The sequence below is a fragment of the Fopius arisanus genome, unplaced genomic scaffold (assembly GCF_000806365.1).
Source record: "Fopius arisanus strain USDA-PBARC FA_bdor unplaced genomic scaffold, ASM80636v1 scaffold00016, whole genome shotgun sequence".
Taxonomy (NCBI): Eukaryota; Metazoa; Arthropoda; class Insecta; order Hymenoptera; family Braconidae; genus Fopius; species Fopius arisanus.
This window is the reverse complement of record NW_011887755.1, coordinates 1,516,469-1,539,631: the sequence shown is the minus strand read 5'-3', so window position 1 is coordinate 1,539,631 and position 23,163 is coordinate 1,516,469. Positions and strand designations below refer to the sequence as shown.

Below are 23,163 nucleotides of genomic sequence, written 5' to 3'. Positions count from 1 at the left end.
GGGCTGGGAGGATGTAGAGGTTGATCTCGGTATTTTTCATCGGGAATTATCAGGTGGTGGGTGGTGGACCTAGTACAGTTGGCAAGCCTATGAAAAATTAGGCCGTGGTTCTCTCAATATCGGGATTATCTCATGGGAAGAAAAGCCAATCCATACCTCCCCACGCAAACAGCCACCCATAACCAACTGTTTTCCTCCTCCATTTGTATTGATACTGATAAATACTGATAGAGCGAACCGTATTAGGAGAATCCGCAGAGGGAATATAATGCCAGTATAGATATATATGAGGGTTTTTGCCTGCAGTATGGAGCTCACTATTTTTCCATATTTTTTCATATCGAACATATCCATTGACAGTTTTTATTCATCAAATCTGCCAATTAACTTGCCTCCCAAAAACTATATTGATTCTAAATCATTTGGTGAATTTTTAAAAATTTTCTCTCTCACGATTTGATGATGGAAATATTTTCTTTTGCATTATAAAAAACCCAATAACAAATAATAGAGGAACGAAAAGGATAAAATACTGGTTCAAAGTTTCTATTTGGATTGCAAAGTTCAGCTAGTAGGCGACACGAGGGTTGAGGCTACGACAGCTGGTTGATTAATTAGATTAATTTAAGAGTAAAGGCATACATGGGGAAAAATATCTCTCGGGGTTTTAGAGGGTTTATTCATTGTGTACTCACTGTTACTGCGTGGGTATGCGTAGGATTAGCACGAGGCGTGTTTCAGCTCAAAACCGATGGATTTAGCGGAATGCTCGCTGGCTACTGAGGAAACCTTCCACACGACGTACTATAATTCACACATTCGAAAGTTGTTCATAAAATTCAGTCAGGTATTTCCGATGGCTTCAAACGAGCGTATTAAATTTTTTTTTTCCATCCTATTTTTTCCTCGAAATTTGAGAAACGTGAAAATAGCAATAACAATTTTCAAGAGGTCGTAAATTTCAATTACTGAATCATTATTTTCAGCGCTTTAATTCGAGATTTTTAGCGGGTGAAAAAAATGCACAGTTCAATTTTCCAAGGAATTGAAGGCATGTGAAAATGATAGATTCTTGAGTAACATAGGTGGGATGAATGTGGAAATGGAGAGAAGCTCTCGCGTGACACAGAGTCACCACTCGAATTGTTCCTCTTACTGGTTCATCCTTCTTCCTCTACAATGGATGCCGGAGCATCCGGTTACCGTTGGCCGGAAGTGCCTTGACGCGTCGTGCAATTTCGTGTTACCAAAGCCCAGTGGTCAGCCTTGGCCTCACCTCCCTATCGCAACATATTGACATCTCTATCAGCTCGATTGCACGCGTCAGTAGGTGCATGCTTGCATACCTCTGTTCTCTGCATATGTACCTATTCTGCGTGATCACGAGACATCTGTGAACTATCGATTTCACCAAAGGCCCTCCTGGGGATGGGTACAATCGTGGTGAACGTAAGTACAACGTTCAATGAAGTGGTCTAGATCGACAGAAGGTGAAAAAGGTGGGGTATACATCGGTAGTGACAAGTGTCCAGTGGATATTATTATTCGGTCAGCGCACCGGATATCCGGTGTACCGTCGAGCACCATAGGAAAAACTCCAGGAAAGGCGGCTCCATTCATGAGCATACCTGCACTAAGTTTCCGTTCATTTTTTTTTTTTTTTCATTTTTCATACAGCCTTTGGCGAGCTTTATCACATCCCTCTGTCATATTAATTCAAATTTAATTTACGAGTTCAATCCTGTAAATTATAAATAATTCCGAACTCATAAATTACGCGGACCTATATCGTGAATTACCAAGTTCGACCCCGTAATTTGTGTAGAAAAAGTGTGTTAGGCCCACCCTGTCGCACCCTGAACCTCCGAAAATTCTCACCCTTTCCCAACTTCTGATAAGAATCCTTGTTCTGATCCTGTAAACATGAAAGAGGAGATGTGCGGATAAACAGTACACCAGCAGTCAACCCTTACAACTCCTTGCCTCCAGAGGACACTAATTCTCGGCACTCAAATTCGTGTATAAATCAACCGCAGGCATAGTACCTACCCCAACACCCTTTCCACCCTTTCCGGCCTTTCCGCCCTTTCGACCCCCCTCCAAATACCAGCATACATGAGTTAAACTATATGTACACATCTTTCACCCATATACAGAGGCGAGGGAGAATGAGGGAGAATACGCCGGGGTCAACTTCACCCTCTCTCATTCATTTTCTCTCACTCTCTCTCACTCCCGTTTGCATGGCTCACATACCGCGTTAACAAGCTGCCGTACAATGGCTATTATGGTCAACGGGTGGTTCTGAGGGTGGGCGCTGAGCCTTGGCACTAGATAGGCGTATATACAGAAATACTGGGGGGAGGGGGCACCCCCATCTACGCGTATATAGGTACGTGCAGATCCAAATTATATCCCCGAACCGCTATAATTCACAGTGTCTTCCGAGCCCTTCTCTCCAGCCCCCAACCCCTGGTGCCACCCCATTCTCCTTTGTAGCCGAATCGGCCACTAAAACGCCCTCGATGTTCTCTCGATTGTTCCGCTTTTTGCCTAATTCCTCCCTTTTTCTTTCATTTCGCCAGTGGTTACTTCTTACTCGATTTTTATTTCACTCTTACTTTTCTCTCATCTCCCACTCCTGGATTTTTCGTCGCCAGCATCCCAGTGCTAACCCACTCCGGTCAGAGATCGGTATGTGTGAGTGGATATTATTCGAGTCACGATTCAGAATGGCAGGGGCACAACGATGACTAGGAGTAGGTCGGTCTCTATGTGGAGGAAAAAAACAAGGATGAGAGTGAGTGAGAGATCGGGAGAAAAAGAGAATTAGTTGGGAGCCCTTCGGTTTTTCGTTATCGTCTCTGCTCCAGACTTCGACGTAGAAATAACCCCAGCGACATTCGCCGGATATTAAACGGATACGTGTCTCTTCTCTTTTCTCCCTCACACTCACATTTCACCTTAACTCATTTCCTTTTTTCACAGACAGATACCAATCAAATAATGATCATAATAACAGTGAAGAGATGGAAAAAAAATTGACAGTTAATGATGCATGTTATATCTCGTGAAACCTCGGTGTGATTGGGTTTTACAAATAGAATGAAATAAAAATTGTTGGGTAGAGGACTCTTAATTACCGCTGTGTTCTACGGCGATGGTGGGGGGTGGAGGAGGAGAATCGATTGAGCGAAAACCGCAGAGGTACAAAAAAAGAGGTGAGTAGCAGATGAGAGAGAATGGTGGGGTGAAAAAAAATGTACTGGAGTAAAGGCAAGGAAAAGAAGAAGAATTATCCGTGGCTCAAAGTGCCGTCGTTGAAGAGCCCGTGGGAATTGCGTCGTCTCTGAATCGCGAAATATTTTCAAATAAACGTCAATTCAATATTTCTTCTTCACCCAATTCTATACTCCAGTACATATTCATGTACTTGCTATTGGCTCGGGTGTACTTTGAAATATTTAATTCCACCATTTTTGAGTTTATCCTGTTAGGGGGGCTTCAATAATAAAATGGATTGATTTCACCAATTATTTCGAGATTCTGGGTCCTGGCCCTGTGAGTCGAATTGGGGGGACTCTCTTCGTCCGAGCCAGAATTCTATCTAAAAAATGAGGGGGATGAAAAACCCGGATTGAAATTCCAGTGAACCATTCGTGTGGGAATATTAAGTATTCTGGGTGACCTTTAATTCTTTTGCGCAATCTCTGCACCGGAATTGGTACTTCTTCAGTGAAGCAATCGACGAGTTCAAGGATATTTTTCCGAGTACTGAACATGCACAATTACGTCCCCCCACTGCAGATGTTCCAAACGAGAGGAAATTTTTCAGCAGAATACTGTTAATGCCGCTCAACCCCTCCGACTACATGCCCTTGAGCACTTTCAACAGACATTACTGCGATTTCTGTAACACCTGACAAGTTGAAAGTGTTTTAAGCGCGAAATTGGATAAACAAATGCAAGTGCATATGCGGTTCAATGAATTCTACCTTCTGCTAAATTTTCAAATCAAATAAAATAAATCTATCTTGGGCTTTGATCCGTCTATGATTCACAGAACAATAACCCGGCAACACCCAGGTTATTCTAGACAATTAATTGAATAAATGAGTTCCTCCCTGTTAGATGGAAATCCATTTCTCATCCCCTGATGTTCAGTTCGTCCATTGGAGTTGGTCCAGCAGATCGAACCTCAAATCATAATTTCTCAATTCTTTTTCAGTGCCTAGTATACATCAAACTCCCGCCTCAGCCTCCCGAGACAAATTATATTCGATCGTCTGTATATCGAGAGGCATAGGTAAAAACCAAAAGGATGCAGACACTCGAACGAGTTTTTCAAGCGCCCGCCACCTGTCGACGCAGCACGCGCCACCACCTGGAGCTCCCTCTCTACCTCCCCCTAGCCCCCTCCCCCCCCTACATATTCACTCTTTTTTTTTCACCTCTCGATGAGTGTACATAAGTTCCTCTGGAGTTCAACAACAACGTGTGCATACAAAGTCCAGTTGCAATGAGTCAATTCGAGTGCACGACTGCACATACCTAGGGTGCAGTGGCAAATGTATTACAACTATTTCCACTGTTTTTATGTCTACGCGAAAAATCAGCACTGAAAAAAAATGGAATACTCCAAATTCTCTGACTTTCCGGGCAAACACTCTTCAGTACTCTCATTGTTGTATCAATTTTGACTATTTATTTTTCGCTATGCAGCCTTGAGTGTTATCCAGCGGATTCATCACTTGCATCTACCGATGCATAATTCACAGACTGGTACAGAGTGGTGATGGCGCCTGTACTCGTATTATCCAATATACCGAGCCTCGTCAAGAGGCAAATTATTCTCTATGAGATAATCGACTGTGACTACACCATACCCTCGATACAACCATGATTCTGTCTCTTAACTCTCTGCCCTCACTAGAGAGAGAGAGAGAGAGAGAGAGAATTAATCGTTTCTACGAAGCGATAATCTCGTGGAAAATAATATTTCAATTGGATTGAATTGATTTTAATGAAGAAAAAGAGCATCGTTTAAATTCTGTTTTGTGTATTCATTCAAATGGGGATCGGTGATATTGCGATGACAATCAATTGATTTCTTTGTAAACAGGATTACATGTTGCTTTGCTTTTTATCCTACCTCTCCTGTTTATTTTCGATCTCACTTCTGGCATTGTTAAAAAATCGGAGGGGTATTAAGTTCACGGCTGGAAACTATAGGGATGGGTATGGGTGTTGGGTAGACGAGGTGAATATAAATAAATTCATAGATAAGGTAAATCTATAATCAGTTGAAAAAAAAACGGCTGATGGGGGATGAAGATGCCGACCTTTTGAGATACTCATACACTGCACGCACTTTAATTTTCAGGGGAGTGATGGGCTTCCATTTTCAGTTATCGGGTGGCCCGATCAATGCTCCCAAGAAGTCGAAGGGAAAACAACGATTTACGTAATGTTGCACGGATGAGTGGTATGATTTTTGGTGTTCTTTTTCAAAAATTTATTTTGATTTCTAGAATAACATTGTGAAATAAAAAAAAATGGAATTTCGCAATAGTAGTTGACCTGTTTAATTTTTTATTCCAAATAGTCGAAAATGTGGAGAACCCGGTGAATGACCGACACTGATGTATGAATACTAATCAACAAACCACCTCCCCTTGTTCAACCCCAGCAAATCGAAACAAAAGCAAAAACCAGGGAGAAGAAGAATCATGCGAGAACACGAGAAGGAATAACGAGTGAAAAAGAAAACAAGGCCTCTCACTCCCCGTTCAAAGTCAAAGAATGCACAAAAAGAAAAATGACGACAGAAGCAGAGACAGAGACAGAGAGATGAAGAAAGAAAGGTAAATAAATAAATAGAAGAATGAGAGTAAAGGAGAAGGTGGTATAGGGCGCATTAAAGATGGGGTCGTGCGCAAGCACGGATAAAAGAAGGCAGTTTCTTTGTGCGTTCGCCAGGTGAGCGTTATAAATGAGCTCCTTGTCCCAGGAGGGCCCACGGGAGGGATAAAAAAAAAATCAGAGTGAGTAAGAGAGAAAGGAAGATCTTTGGCCGCCACACTCGAAGAGGGTGGCAATGTGGGGAGGAGAAACGACCACACCTATGCTACTGAAGTCGGCAATAAGATTCCAACCACCTCGGTGGGCAAAACACATCGGACCAGTTGAAAATCTCCTTCGACTCGAAACGAAAATAATCTTTTGGATATAGAAACCCACACGAGTGCACCAATATGAGTGCTCCTCATGCGTTTTTTCTCTCTGAAGCGTTGCAGAAGTAGAAGTGGAAGAGGTGCAAGAGATGTTGGTGGAGAACGGGGGGAAAACAGACATCGGATGATATGAGGACATCAGCTCCTGTTTGTCTGTATGCAAGTTGCATGTGTAGGGATAAGAGGGGTATACTCAGTGCTGGAAGATAATCACCTGGACTGGTGGTCCTGGTGTATTTGTGTCTGTGCTTCCGTTACCGTTCGCCAAACTCCAAATTGCCGCGTCCAACCGGCACCATTATATTCGCGTCAGCGCGTCCTCTCTCCGATCGTATTGCCAGCTATATTCCACTTCCATTATCATTCTCCTCCGGTACGGAGGGTCAAAATTCACCTATAGAGTCGAGTAACAAGGTGAATGGATTATGCTGTGCTGAAAATTTTGGATTTTAAAAGAGCTCCAGAAGTCGAGTGAATTATCGCTTGGTCGACAATTATTCCGCCGCCAGATACTCTGAATATTCGAGTAAAAATTTAGGGGGCATACCGCAATGATTCAGCCATCTGTAACTGGAGGAGCACGAACACGGCTCGAGTGATCGTCTGTGGAATTTTCGAAATTTCAGGATTATTATCCCTCCTCCTCTTTTGGTGAAAATTTCAGATGCCGAGTGGATGAGATAAATTGAGACTACTGAAAGGGCACCTGTGCTGATGTGCATGCAAATTACAGGTGGTAGTACGAGTTTCATCCTCCATCTGGTATCGATGGCCCCAGATACCTCTATCTGTAGTTGTCCACCTTTATTCACCTCCTTTTCTGGGTATGCTTCTCCTCGCTCGATTATTAACCACACGCTCGTGCCTCGGCTCGTTCAGGTATACGCATCCCAAAATTTCATCCAGCATTCCAACTAATTTTCAAATTCCCCTGTTGAACCACGAAAATTTGCGTCTGACGACGAGATGCATCGCAGTGAAAATATACGTGCTCTTGACTTCATTCTCTCATTCTTTTTCAGTTGACTTTCCCTTTCCATTTCGTTCCCATGTACGTTTTGGGTGAATAAATTGAGGTGAGTCGTTGACGGTGAAATTATGCGAGGTGGCAAGTCGTGAAGAGATGAAACGAGATATCCTTTTACAGGGACTCTCAGAGCAAAGGTAAAGTGGACGGGGCACGTGCCCATATATCCATGAAGAGGAGAATGTTGCGCATCGCCTATTGTCATGGTGCTCGCGTATCCTCCATAACAAAAAATAAAAATTAAAAAAAAAAAAGAATTCTCCCCCTTCTCCGATCTTTTTCTCCCTTGCATACCATCAGCCCGAAAAGCTACACTTGGCTTACTCTAACCTCCTGTCATGAGCCTAACAGAACTGCGGGTGTAATACCCGTAAACGGTACTTCTTCCTTTCTAGATACAGCGCGGAAAAGACAGAGAAAATAAAACAAGGTGAGGGACTGAGATTGGTGGGGCAGGTGGCATCGGCACGGACTACTATCGTTACAACAATCTAGCTTGATGTCTTGTTCATGGAACACTGGAGATCTGTTGTTCTCATCTTTTCATTTGCAACTGAAATGAGCCAAGGATTTTCATTTATTCGTGTAAGGAAAATGTCAAGACAATAACGCTCTTTCCAGTTATTCCATAGGACTCGGTTTTACTCAAGTTTTCAATTACATCTTCCTCTTTACCTTCAAAGCTCCTTCATCTCTATCATTTATCAAATCACAGTGTTCCAGACAAAATGCATTTGATAGATCTCGAAATGAATTGCTCAGGGGAGTTATTTTCAATTTTGAGGTAAAACATAGTGGCGAGCATAAATCACTGAATAACGTAGGATCTCAATTTCGAGCAGATGTGTATCTCGAGTTATTGCTCACTAGAAAATCCTGTATGGTAGCTCAATTGGCAAACGAAACGGAACGAAATGGTGACCTCCCCCAAGTTAAAAGCAAAAGCAACACCACAAGCCAACATACCATCCTGCTGGGCGACACCCGTAGTGAATCTCAATCTCTAGTGGCTCTCCTTCTCCTTCACTCCCATTTTATTCTTCTATTCTCTTTCATTTTCTTTCTCCAGCATTTTGCCCAGAGGGTGGAAAGTCCATTGGGTTTGGTACTGCCTTGAAAACACTCGCTATTTTCCACCACCACACTGGTGGTATATGGTAGCCCAACTGTGTGGCCACAATTTCACGCGACCAGACTGGACCCGGCGCTAAATTAAAAACTAATCGTTTTCCCGTGGCCCCTGCTGTGACTGCCTCAGTCTCCAGAGGTTGAGGTGAAAAAAAAAACAGACAGGGCGACGATGAGTTGAAGGAAAAAAAAAATGGAAAAACACTCAGTGGCTTCGCTTGACGCCTGTATCGATTATATCGAAAGTATCGGGTAACCATAGAGTGCAACACGGCTCATCGTCTGCAGCCGTCTAACACTTCTATCTTCCCCTCGGGCTAAAAAAGTGTTCATTCGGGCGAAAAACGTGTTTCACCACGTTACAGATTCACACTGAAATTTGAATTTTTTAGATGAAACATTGAATTGATTTTAAGTTTCTTTAAAAGCTCGACATGCAGGATTGAGTAGTCCCTCGGTTACTTGAGGATCTTGAACATTTCATTGAAAATAATTGTGAATAAATTGTTGGGTTATACCAGATTGCAGACTGTGGATAGCTGAATTGATGAATTTTAGAAAAAACCCCTTTACAATAGAAAATCCATCAGGTATGAATTTTGTGGAAATAATAAAAAAATTTTCGTAAAAATAATCGATGACTCTCTATTGAAGTAATCCTTCAATGGCAAATCCAGATAATGAAAGTTCACCATCAATGAATAATTTCAATATTCGATTACTCCGAACCACAAAGGCTTTATTTCGAACAATGAAAACCAAAATGACAATAAAATAAAAATATAAAAAGCGCGTGCAGTTGAGAGCATTGATCGAACACATATATTTGCCAAGTGTAATTACAACGATCGATGCTCATCAGTCTCTCTTCTCTCACTCTGTCGCTCACCATTGGCTGCATAAACGTTTGAATTATAGGCTTAGCAGGTATTGTATTCGCATATCCTATGGCTACACGAGAGACTCTCCTACCCTGGTAAACGTACAAGCGCCCTGATGGTAGGCTTATATAGGCCGGTACACAAGGGGGGATTATATAGTTACGGGACAACGGCTATGTAATCAGCCTGAAGGTGGCCAGTACACTATGTATATGCGCATTATCCACACACCGTGTCTTGACCACCTGCTGGGGCACAAGTCTCCACCACAATCAGCATCTACCCTGGCTCTACCTCACCTACTGGACATCCCCCATAATGCTCAGAAAGTCATTACCTCGACTCGAGTATCATCTCGTATTGTGCATCCCTTTGACACTCAACAACCATATGCTCTGCATTAGCTCCGTACGCCCTCTAATTAAATTCACTCCGATGATCACCAGTCGCAAACGCATCATTGATATCGTCATGGTGGCTAGCCCTACTTCTCCGTCAAACGTTATTGGAATTTGTTGGCAATCTAATTATTATGAATTATTAAAACAGTACACAGTACACAGTAATTTCGGTGGACCGAGTGCGCAGTAGATCTCATAAGCAATGAAGGCTCAACAATAGTGATAATTAATCCTGAAATCTTGAAGCAACGGTGCATGAACCGCTTGGTGGATAATCTAGGCGACGTTATGTACACTCTCGACAGCCACCTGGACTTGGCCCGGGGCGCGTGCCGGAGATGACGTCCGTTAAACAAGACCGGGGCGTTTACCAAAGGATACGCTTACACGCGGGGGCGTACACAGAAGGGCCCTTGAGACGATACAAGGAGAGTAAAGCTGGAAGTTTGGAGGTTGGAATAGAGAAGCCGGCGTTTCCTGGGCACGCGACTATACGTTTCGTGCTTGGACGCGATATCCAGCTGCTTCCTGCCTCCCCCGTCCATCCCGTTATCCTCATCACTCCACGTATGCCCCATCGATCCCCACTTGGTGCATGATCGAATCGCTATTCCCATTTTATTTTCCCCCTTTTCAATACGATCCGTCTTTTCATATGCCAGGAACAAGAAGAAGAACGGGAGAATTTTTTTCCTTTCTTTTTATCTCTCTGGTTGAGGGAGGGTTATAATTCACGTCTCGATGCCAGAAATCGCGGAAGCGCTGGGCGGAGAACAACGTAGAGAGGACAGAAATGAAGAGCGAATGTGGGCAGGAAGCGGGGGCACGCGTCCGGATGGCAATCCGGTGAAATAAGAAACCGGAAACATATGGGGGGGAGAGGTGGGGGAGGGCCGCATTGTTTGCTCCCATTCGAGTCCTTTCTTTCGGACGTCGGCAACTCGGTTCTAATCTATAAATTGGTGCAGAGTGGTGTATCTCCATCTTTCAACGGGACAACTTGTTCCACCAAAAACTCTAAAATAATAATTTAGCAGTTTTGAAGAAATATTTTGGGAAAAACCATCTGGCAAATACATCCTCATGATACTCAGAGTGACCCTCGGGGGTTTAGCACCCGTCCACTTTAACCCCCTTGTGCCACACGAGTTTACGGTGTCCTGTTACCTCCCTAGAGCTCCTCGATACTCGCCACCTGGGCCTTTTTCAAGATGTGCCCCCCAGGATTTTTTTTTTCCGGAATTGTTAGATACACAGAGACATCCTGCAAAAAGGGGTCTATCAATATCGGAGGATCGAGGCCACACACACCTTTCGATACATTTTATTTGTCCCACCGGTTTTCGGTGGAGTATGGAGAAGGCGTGTGCCGGCGATTGAATGAGAAAAAAAAATGAAATGCAGATTATTGTCCAGTGTAAAAGGGGTTGGAGGTGAAAGAGTTGTTTAGAGGGTTTCTCCATTCTTCAAGAGAAGCCAGCCGGAGATTTTACGAATGCAGGAATGTATATCGTTTGAATATATTTTGCAGCTGCAAAACGGTTGGAATACAACTCTTGCCCCTTGTGCGATGTTTTTCTCCCTTTCTTTATTTTTTCCGTCTCTTCGGTAACACACAAAGGGCACTGTTTGCCATGTCAGAACTGAAAACGTCAGATTCATGTGTTAAAAAGTTGAAAAACACCGAAATAAAGTCTGCTTATTTTTCCTTTTATCGCTCAAGGATTCTCAATCCATTTTGGGCTTCAACAAATTCCACGTGAAAATCTGTGATTATACAGTGATTGTGGAATAGAAAACCCAAATGTGTTTTTTCTTTTTAACTTTGCCGACAACTCAAAGCGAGAATCATTAGCCTAGAACAACTCACAAAACCTAGAGGAACCCGTTAAATTCATTTCTCAGTGCATAATTACAATTTTTATTGCAAAACTCTGCCTTCACAGTCCAAACAGCAAAATAAAATAATTACAACTCTAAAAATTGAATAAAAAGTGTTGGAAATGATGTTGTGGAAACGTACTAAAAATGGAAACATACAAAAAATATGATAAAAACGAATGAACAGTGTAATTTGCAGTGAAAAGGGAATTCAACAGTCTCTCAGTCTCTCTCTCTTTGTCTTTAATTTTTTTCGTATATTTGTCCAAAGGTCCAAAGGACACTGTAACGTTCGGACAGGTACAGGACACTTGAAATAGTGAATATCGTACCATGAGGTATATGAGGTATCTATAAAATATAAACACAGCAGTAGCAAGACTGCGACACCTTCACCAAGGTATTGCCAGCCGCAGTGCCATTCCTTAGGTAATCCTCCGGATCGAGCATGAAGCACGCTCTGAACATTCTGGTCATTCTCACGATTCCCCAAAGCGTAGGTCAGGTGTTCTTGGCCCAAGAAGAATCTCCCCCCTGTGCTTATAAACACCATTTTCCTTGGCACCCGTTTTTAGGTGCTACACCAGGGAGGTAGTATACAACCCCCCGAGGTTGTATACACCCACCTCTCATCGTATGGGTTTTTCCCCCAGCATCCGAGGTGCCCATTCAAGCCCCAGTACCCCATTAAAAACATAAATTTAAAGAAAAACCCCTGACCCCCGCAAATACGATTGTCCTCAGTTTTGAAGGCTCCCAACATCGTAAAGTCCATCCCCATAATGGCTAATTCGTGATTCGGAATAAGTTAAACTGATTTTCCCCAACCTTTAGTACCCGTAGCTGGTACTTTCCCCCTCAACAATTGAGTGCCCTCCCTCTCGTCCCACCCCATCCCTTTTATTTTATTCTGTACCTCACTTGGGAGTTTACGGTACCTCTCCTGGACCACCCGTGGTCAAAGCACCTACTCCATTGAACAATGAAAATTGCTGCTGGTGTCTGTACTGTCCGTTTTACCCCCCGAGGGTGGCATACTGTCAAGTTGTTTTGCCCGAAGGCGCCCTTGCATTTTTGCCTGGTGTGCAGTATTTACTACGGCGAAAAATAAAATGTGCATTATTCCTTGGAGCAGGTACTGTCAAAAGGACCATCAAGTGTATTACTTCTGATGATTATAAACTATTTTTCGCTGGGAAAATTCAAGAGCTCCTTTTGCTATTTCATTCAATGCTATTTAATGGAATTAAAATCATTTTTATCATTTTTTTCATCAGGATTATCAGTATTTTTTAATTTATGTTATTGAATCGATTCCATTAACACATCATTCACCGGAACATCATACTGCAGAGGAGTGAAACGCGAAATTCAAATCGATATATTAAATTCTCAGAAGCAAATTGAAAAAATCAACTCTGCAAGCATACATAACATGCCAGTCCCACCGAGTTGAGATTTGCCCGTGAGAAAAAATGCATTTCTTTATCTGAAACCTCATTCTGCTCAATTAAGTTATCCACTCCCTTATCTCCAACCATTTGCATTTATTGCTTACCAATGCTTATCAAAACACATGAACGACAAGACTACTCAGAGCCCGACGAGCTAAAAAAAGGCAAAGTAAGAAGACATAATCCTCGAGGACCTTGAGAATGTCCTCGATGGTGTTTAAGAGACCATAATGGATGCCGTGCATCGTCACCAAGAATAACCCAAAAGACCAGAGAGAGACGAAAAAGGCAATATTACACATATGTACACAGCGACTGGTGAATGCGCTAATAAAAACGTCAGGTAATCCGCGTTATCCTGGATGTGTGGTATGTGTGTGTGGCGCCAAATGAGCCCGGTTATTCGGGTCTGTGGAATTTGTATGTGGAGCGGTCTGAGGGCTCTAAATAGAGACCGCAGGAAAGGCATAGAAAGCCCAAAGAAACTAAAGACGAAGTGAGACAGATAGTTGAAGATCTCTCTCCGATCTACTCCTCTCTTTTTTCGCCACAATGTTCTGGGCTATCCTCAAAGGAGGACAGTGAGGTGTAAGTGAGATAGGGTAATATATAGGTGGCCTTTGTCCAAAGGGTGGTCGAAATAATGGCAAAGCAGAGGGGAGAGAATCACCAGGGATAATTGGCGAGCTGTTTGTTTTGTCGCGCGCCGACCGCCGCCCGCCGACAGATGGCTCGCAAATGCCACAGTGAAATAGCACCGATGAAGGAGCGAAAAATACTGACAGCGATGAAGACAGAGTGGAGGAAAAAAATGGTTGAGATACGAGAGAGGGGGCATATTGGGTGGATGGCCTACACGATGATGTTGCCGCATTAATGTGCACATATGTGTGCCCATTCGTAGCATGAAAGAAAATTCACTGGGTGAGCCTTTCATTGGACCTTGCCGAGTATACGTGCCTCGACCACAATTTTCCACCGGTTTCCCTTTTCTCTTCAACCCCATTCCACCCTCTCCTTTTCCCCTTTTTCTCGCGTCAAAGGCCACGAAGATGAATATGTTCGTCGTGCGCTCGTTATTTCCATCCTACAACTCAGCTCAGCACTGAAAACGACGTGTGTGCAACTTTTCTACTGTACCCAAGAGAGCATTGGTAACGAGTCGTTTGTCGTTTCTAGCAAAAACCATTATTTCTGCCTTTTCTCCTCCCACTTTTGTGTGAATCGCCCTTTACCTGCCCCAGCCAAGGTCTAACTATGCACGAGCCATTATGTACGAGGAAAACGTGTTGGTGCACGTCACATCGAATGCTTTATTTTTTTCTTCTTCCCTTCCTTCTTTTATCGAGTCAGTCTTGTTATTAGTCTGAGCCATAGGACAACGGCTATTCGGCTTTCCATTTGGCTCAGTCGACGTGGGGGTGCTCTTTTACGTCTCTCTTTTTGCCAGTGGACTCGTTTGTCACGATGGATGACTCTATCGGGCCCTCGGCGGAGGATTTAAAAAATGTGAAGATACCTCACTTGCATCCAAATGGGTATGCTGAAAGAAGTGTACAAAAACACCTGTAGAATTTGGAGCATTCCGCGAATCACGAGGAATCCTGGTGGTGGGTTTGAATAGCCTTGCCTGTTTGCCAGCAGTAAGCGCCACTTATCAGATTTATATCTACTACCCCCAAATCCAAAGTCAACTGGCTACACAAACCCTTACACAGATGGCGATAGAGGGCTCGGGGGTGGATAACACTGGGGTTGGTATTACACGATGAAGGGTGAACCCACAATCGGTACACAACCAGTACTTTTATTTCCTTTACAACCCCTGCTTCCCTTCATTGTGGCTGCTGTGTTTTTCACGTCAATCGAATTTCACTCTTTATACAGCTGAAGAGAAATGCAGACTAGCTTTCATTCAAACTGTATTATTTTTATCTCAACACATATCAAGTGAGAAAATAAATAGAATTAAAAGGAATATCATTATGCTGCGAGTGGGTAAGAAATTAAAAAAATAACATTTGAAAACGATCCACTCCGCTCTTCTCTCCTCGGCGAGAAGTTGCGTGTTATGTTCGCAGTCGGTGGGACGATCGCGATCCAGAGATAACGAGCCGATCGCTCCTCCATATGCGCCTCCAACAGATTCCACTACGACTCCACTCTGGGGCGAATTCCACGTTTCTCGGTCCCCACGGCGCCAGTTTCTGCCGTCAAAGAGACGACGAAAAAATAAAAATAAAAACGAAAAAGAAAACGAAACCAAAAGAAAAATCCACCCCATAATCGAATAAAAAAAATAAGAATAACCAACAACAAAATACCTTCGACTCGTTGCATCCACTCTGTTCTCATAACCAAGTAAATCGTTAATCAGTCCCTCTTTTCTCCATGTACAAACGTCTCTATAAGCCCAACCGAGGAAAAAAAAAATATATATATCCACACTATTGCACATCGATTCGTTTTTGCGTTACCGACTATCATCTCTCACGTCAGAGACCCCATTTCGCCCATATAGCCGTATGTAAATTGTTCCCCCGTCGATTTGTCGTTGTCTTTTTACCCGCTGACTCGAGGAACAACGGTCTCGGGAGGTCCTGAGACGCGCGCAAAGTATGCGACCACCTACTCCCACAACTTTTATTCCACTCATCCAACTCCCATTCCACCGACATTCCTTCTTTATCAAATTCCCCCTCCGATGTCCCACCAATCTCAAGTGTTTCGTGATTGGATGTGTTTTGTTTCCATTATCCCCTAATTAAGAGCCGTTTGAAAAGGTGAAACTTGAGGTATGAGATAAGGCGAAATGTTGGCAGTGGGCCGCGCTAAAGGATAATCGTCGGCCACTGGTGGGTCCCACCGTCCCCATCAGGATCGTTTCTTCCACGAAATTCACTCCACCTATATTGGTTTAAGACCCCAATAGGCCCCAATAGGCCCCAATAGGACCCTCGTAAGCCTATCGAGCTTTTAATTCGAGAGACAACGACGATGTCGCGTCGAGGAAACCGGCATCCCCCTACATTCCACGATAAGATAAAAACAAAGGATACAAGAGCAGGAGACGAGGTGAAATATGTCAAACTCAAGTGGATGGACTTTTTCAGTCTTGTACAACTTTGAAAATCGCCGTGGAACCGTTCATTTATTTTATCCCTTACTTTTTTTTTCTTCTTTTGAAACCACTCTTATCCTGAAATGGAGCCTCTTGACTTTTTTCGGGTAGAAGTATGGGGTGCTTTGGTATGCTAACAATGAGATAGCATCATTCAGCGATCACCAATACTATCGATCTACATAGATAAGTGGCTGATTACAGAATGCTTTTAGCGTTTTTCGCTTGAGGAATTAAAACGCTAATAGGACTATCGTGTCATTTTTCTTTATGTCTGATCATCCGACGACATTTTTAAGTTATGGATACAGTCATCTGAAAGATGCTCAGGAATTTCGAATAATGAATAATGTTTTAGGTGGATGGCCCTATTGCGATTGCTCATTCATCATCTATCATTCGATTTGAAGGGCATTTATCAGTGTCACTGTGTCCGCCATCCCTTTCATCGACGGAATGTTATGGTGAATGATAAAAATCAAGCCCCGAAATATTTTAATTGGAATAATTTTTATGGATCTGATACAATGGTGTAAATGAGAAATAAATACACATTTTGCTGAATTGCTGAGCATAGCTTCACGGAGGAATTCAAACTATTCCAACAGTTGCAGAAAAGATAAATGAGACGGGAGGGTCGACCAGAGTTTGAGATGAGAATTTCTGTATGATAAAGTTGGGTCGAGCGTAAATTGAAATTCTGTAAATTAGTGTAAATTTCATAACTGAAGAGGAATTTGTTACAGTTATTCAAATTGAAACTACAATTGTTTGAGGACAGCGTGGGGATGAATGTGAAGTGAATAATATATTTCACTATTTCATGACCACATTCGCCAGAATTATCCCATAGAATCTCGCCGATTAACAATTTATTACATTAATAAATATTATCTCGTACATCACACGAGTCACTTCAATCATTTTAAAATAACCAAACTATTCGGTTCGCGGTTCAAATGGCTAACGTGATCATGGTAAATGGTATAGCATTACCGAGAACAATTAAATTACATCAAATTCCGTGAATCCGGTGAAGTTCAATGGTGTCAATGTGATTCAACGATGTAATATTGGATTACCAAAAGAACTCATGGTTTTGCCAAAAATTAATTAAGCGAAACGAAATATCCCCATTGTCAATGAATTCGTGCATGAAGTGACCATTAAAAGAGCGGTTTTTCGAGTCATCACTCGATGAGACACATGAGTAATGCATTGAGAAGCCCTCTGGCTGAAAACACACACCGCAGACTGTACCACGGCAATACGAGTACAAAAAATCGTGGGAGGTGAAGTGAGACTGTGAGAGCCACAAGTGCCGAATGTATATATCGAGTATGGAAATTCGTGGGACCGAAAGGTGTAAAGGTATTCGTGTGAACCCATCACCTCCCTCTCTTCCACCAATTCTGTTCAACATATATATATACGAGAGGTGGAGATAATAGAGTGAAGAGGAAGAAAAAAAAATATTTGAGAAGGTGGAGATATAGAAAACGAGAGGGAGAAAAAGGTTCGACGAATGGACCACCGAGATCGTAAGATTCGTTGCGTCACCAATTTCTCTCTTCGTCATTTACTCGGCACAATGATTACCCTGTGACCGATGACAGTTCGAAGATCATTCACATTTTAGTTGAATTTTTTAGTTGAATCGCAAACGGATAAATCCACCGACAAAAAAACAGATCACAGGAAAAAAAAAAGACACGGGACTAATTACTAATCACCGCTGTTAGCCGTCTTCATTCGGTTTGGAAACCTCCCCCAATCATTCAATTCCATTGGTCTTTTTTGCTGAAAAAGCCGAAGGTCGACTCCTCAACCGCGAGACGCTGAGCAATCGTCCAGGTAGAAAACGAGGCACAAATAAGTGCGATACAAGTAACAAAAGATACCGAGTCCAAATATTATTCAGAGGTGGCAGCAAAATAATCGACAAAACTGGCCCAGTTTGTAAGGTGGAGATGGCAAGGCCGCAAAGGGCTCACTCCTGTGGAACAAGTTGGAAATTACTGATTATCATCTTTCTACGTTTTCTCCCATCGTTCCACTTCTCTTTTCAAGCATCTCAGTCTTATTGTGTGTTTTGCCCTGGGAGCGATTTGATCCCCAACAGCCGAAGAGACCACATCTACCCGACAAATCAGGTGCAGAAAAGGTTGAAGAAGTGAAAGGATTCCACTGGGCAATAAGCCCCCAGCTCTTATTACGCGCTCCCACAAATCCACCGAGTAATCTCCCCCCAGTGATTCACTAACAGACAAAACTGATGGTTGAGAAACAAAAGAGAAAGAAGAAAAAAAAACTCCTCCCGAAACCCAAACGATAAACGGATCCGTCTGTATCGATGCTGTTTTTCAGTTCGAGCGTAAATGCAGGGATATACTTTTGCCTTTATTTTTTACCTATTCACCGCAAATAGCATAATCACAATGCTCTTCTTACCGAGCCAATATCTTTATAAACCCCAACGTATCGACAGAATGTCAGTTGGATGCGCTTGAAAACATTTGAATATGATGGATGCATTTGGAGCAAGAAAAGAGGCGAACAAGCGTTTGGAAATAGCCACAAAATTTTTAGAGGCAATAATGTGCCTTCCTTTGTTCAACAATTCGTCACCATAACTGCACGCCCCCATTACAAAAAAGCGTCGAGACATGGGGCTGTAATTTGGTGTGCCATCCCCAATTGGACAATGCCGTGCGTTTCAACGGAAGGACAGTTTGGAAAATTTTCTAGCTCCGAATTTCTACTGCGTTACATTTACAACAACTGTTAATAGAATACCCTATTATTTCCTTTCAACGGTTCGAGAAGCTCTTCCATTCGTTTGACCATCGCCGAAAAAGTCCGGCATTGGTGACGGAAATTACAGGAGCCAAACAGGGATAGACAGATAAAGAAATGGATAACAATCAGTGTAACGTTCAAATGGGACAGCAGTTGCATCAAATTATCCCGAATTTTCACATAAAGGGAATAAATAACGTGAGGGGTCAATAAATGGTATTATAAGGTCGGTTTAAGGGTGACCATCGGTTGACGAGCCATCGAGAACGATTAGGCCACTATTCAGGTAATCCCAATGGGTTCTGAATGCATTCTAACATATGCCCAATCGACCGTCGGTTGGTATTGATTGGACAACTATCAATGCAACGCCAAAACTTTTTTTTTCTTATTTTCCTCATCTCTTTTGTGAAAAATCCCCTGGACTTCGATCAACCATAGTAAAATTGACCGGCCAATTTTCCGCCACTCAGCAACGCTACCGCTTAGTCCGCTTACGTACCTATTCCTCTGTTGTACCCAAAAAAAAGGGGCAAAAAGGTAAAAAAAAAGGAGAAGAAGGAAGAAAAGCACCTCAAAATTGTCAGCGGATCTCGTTTTTTTCCTCTCTCGGCATATTACCCCGAAAAACCACTATACTCAGAGAGGATTATTATTGTCAAAGATATTTATCTTGAGCGAGTTTTTCCACCGGGTGCATTTGACTACTTTGGGGGTTCCATCAAACCCATGGGTCCATTGTCGACTGGCGAAATTCCATCGGTTTTTCGCTACAGAGTCTTAAGCTTTGACAAATAACCGATTAACAATGACCCCGTACTGAGGGACTTGGCTCAATGGTGAACAGAATTGAGGAAAAAGTATTATTCAGCTCTTTAAAAACTGAGTTTTGGGTAAATATAGGGGAAAATATTGGCGGGCTTTCATAATCCGTGGTTTTAGTTGGAGAAGTTGAGCATGGGAGAATTGAATGCAACTGTTGTGCTGTGGGATATTCCAGTCAATATAATATCCGGGGTACAAGCTTCACGTCAAAAAGTTTGTTTGCATATTGACAACCGTTATACTATCGGCAGTTTAATTAGCGGGTAGAACAGGATATAATGTATAATTCCTCGCGATAGCGCATTGTACAGTTTAGGATGTGTCGAATTAACCAATCGAATTATGTGGGTGTCTGTATATATAATATATAATTCCCTACAATATTTATCAATTTAGATAATTTCTAATATGTAATCTGTGTAAACATTGTATATGTCAAATCACTCACCACATTGACGAAATCCTGAAAGGTAATGGCGTCGACGTACGACTCTTTGACCCGAGTCAACAATATGTCCCTCTTGTTGGCTGGTACTTCGGATTTCCATTCGTCGCTTGCTAATGCCCGAAGGAAATCGTCGCGCGGTATCTCGCCAAAACCCTCTGGATCGAACTGTGAAATCAGATTATATTGAATAACCTAATGGATTCAGCCATTACCAAAGGGCACAGTGGATTCACCCATAATTGCAGAGAACGTAAATGGAATACCTTGTCGAACAGCATTCGCCATCTCTAGAAAGACAGACAAGATAATTGCATTACGTACTGAACTTGAATTAGCCCTGAGATATGTGAAGGTCCTAACGCCAACCAGTTTGGGTGGTACTTACGTCGTTAAGGAGTTCACGACGATATTCGGACTCATTTATGTCTATATCGGAAGCAATATCTGTATGATCGGTCACATAGCCGTCATACTGTCCGCTATGAGCTTCGCTGTTGGCATAATCCTCCTCGACGGCACCCGCTATCGTCGATATTAATGCACTCTGGGCCAACAGCATTTCACTTGCACATCATCACCGGCTGATTTCATTCAGCATATTTTTTTTTATCTGCAAAATACATCATTCATCTATCAACAGCCACATTCGACATCCCACTCTCATTGCTTCCTCATAAAATCATTTACCTCCAACAGAATGAAAAATTGAAAAATAATCTTAACAAAATACGGAAATGAAGAGGAATTGGCCTGGGGGGTAAAGAGAATCGAACCGAATACCAGCGTCCACGTACCAGTGGACGTACCACTCGTTACCATGACGATATGACTTTGCGCAGAGGGTGTTTCAGCTGGAACTTTCACTGGGGGATGGGAGAGGAAACCCCAGAAGAGCCGAGTAGGCGCCCCTGACCATCCGACATACGAGGCACTCTACCCAAGCATCAAAAACAGATCCGTCGAGACGTTGTAACCCACCCTCGGGAGAAACCCCTCGTGTTGTGTTCTACCCTCTCTAACACCCCCGTAAACGCACGAATGTGTTCGTAATGTAAGTGTATTGCTCTAGTCTGTGCGGTTGGAAATAGCCCCAATTTGTTCCTGCAGCCTGATGCAGGTGTTGGGGTATGCTGCTGTACTTGGATTTCCTTACGCTTGTTTCATTGCCGTTGCCACTGTCAAGTATCCGCCGTACTGACGTAGCCAATATATTGCGTATATATTCGTGCCACCCTTGGCGAGCCCAAAGGGATGGATCCCCTCTTCATTTTACACGAGACGATAGGCTACAGTAGTGCGCGTTCTATGCGGACGTAAGACGACGGAGGGCGACGACCCGTCACACTGTTATCCACCGACGAATTAAACCCCGACGAATCGAATTTTCTGAAGAATTATCTTTCTACCCCATGTCTATGACATGAATTGAAATATTTTTTTAAAATCCTCTCATTGCTAATAAACAATAAAAAATGAGAAATTATGCTGCCGTACAGAAATATTCACCAACAATGAAAAACGGCGGTGGATCAATAATTTGACGACATTATGGCGCCTTTCATTCGTCTCTACATAAAATCTAAGAAACAACTCTGGCCAATTGAATAAATAACGTAACGGATGAATAAAGGAAGTCACGATGGAGATTGGAATGTCGTTGGGTAATCGTAGACAAATGTCCCCCCCTGACTATTTTATATTTGAACTTTTTCTCTTACATTATAACGAACATACGACCTAGATCTGATTAAACGCTCGATACTGTAGTGCTGGTATGTCAGTCACGCGATCTTTTCTGTGGATCCATGTATAGAGGTTTTTGTACAGTTTGTAATACCAGTTCATGAATATAAAAAAATCCTCCGTACAATTTGCAGGAGAAACCGCATGCAGAAGGTGATTTACGATTAATCTTAAATGTTTCTTACCAATAACCATACGATGCATTCCAGAGGCCCAGGAGAAATTGGAATGTCCGGGACGATGAATTCCACACACCGAAGATTTCACATAATTCCGAAATCAATATCGTCCAGTGAAATTAATAGTCTCAGACCTTACATCTTAATTATTGCTGCTATATTTTTTACTACAAGAGTTAATTAAACACTGGAAAGTTCACTGACTTGTTCCCAATACATTTTCTCCTTTCATCGTATAATTGTTTTATCAATCAACGAAACACTCATTATCCTAGAATCACAATCACTTGCTGGAGGATTCACTGACTTCATCACACGCCACGTTTTAATTATAACACCACTTCATAAAAGCTTTAAGGATCGATAATTCGTTATAAACTAGGCCGTTACTTGCCACTGCCTCCGAGTCATAGAAAACCTACATAGCTATGAAGGACGACGGATTAAAAAAAAATCGAGTAGTTCACGGGGAATATCTTGCAGTAAAAAATTTAAAACTTCTCCATCGCTAAATTCTACCTCTTTGATCTAACCCTCAATAATCAATTTCACGTGGCGCCCCAGGGTCATCCCGAGTAATACCCTCAACAATTTCGCTCAATTTTCCTCTCATATTGGATTCGACTTTTCCATGAATGGATGATTGATGCAAAAAATAAATACCCCTTGGGCAAGGCTCATTCGACACAGCTTTTTGTGTTTATATACCTCCATTCAGTGCTCTCCCAACTGTCTTTTGAAGCTATAACTTTCATCAGAAAAATAATGCTCGAGCAGTTTTGCCGGGGATTTATTAAAAAATTTCGTAGAACACCGTTGAATTGGGAACACGGACGGCGTACACTTTTGTTAACAAATACGACGAATAAAGTAAACTTTTGAAATAAACCCGGTGAGGAAAATGTCATACGCATCAAAGACGAATAGATCCACGTGCTAACGAGTATTGAAGCGGGAATTTACGACAAGTACAACGCTCACCGGTAGGCGTCACACGACTACACTGAAATGGCTTTTGCCACCCTCTGACAGGGTGAAAACTT

At 42.5% G+C, this 23,163-nt stretch overlaps 1 protein-coding gene across 1 annotated transcript in view; it reads right to left on the bottom strand.

Annotated features, from left to right (window-relative positions):
- The window catches only part of LOC105263827 (rhomboid-related protein 3-like), a gene marked incomplete at its 3' end in the record, with an annotated part of 66,642 nt that extends 44,140 nt beyond the window's left edge, over positions 1–22,502 (bottom strand). Inside the window, exons 1-4 of the mRNA XM_011300293.1 lie at positions 22,127–22,502; positions 20,584–20,808; positions 20,462–20,485; positions 20,199–20,363 (exon numbers count right to left, since the gene is read on the bottom strand). Of these exons, the coding sequence (XP_011298595.1) occupies positions 20,199–20,363; positions 20,462–20,485; positions 20,584–20,757 (363 nt within the window). The remainder of the gene's footprint in view (positions 1–20,198; positions 20,364–20,461; positions 20,486–20,583; positions 20,809–22,126) is intronic.
- Between the last annotated feature and the right edge of the window lie 661 nt (positions 22,503–23,163).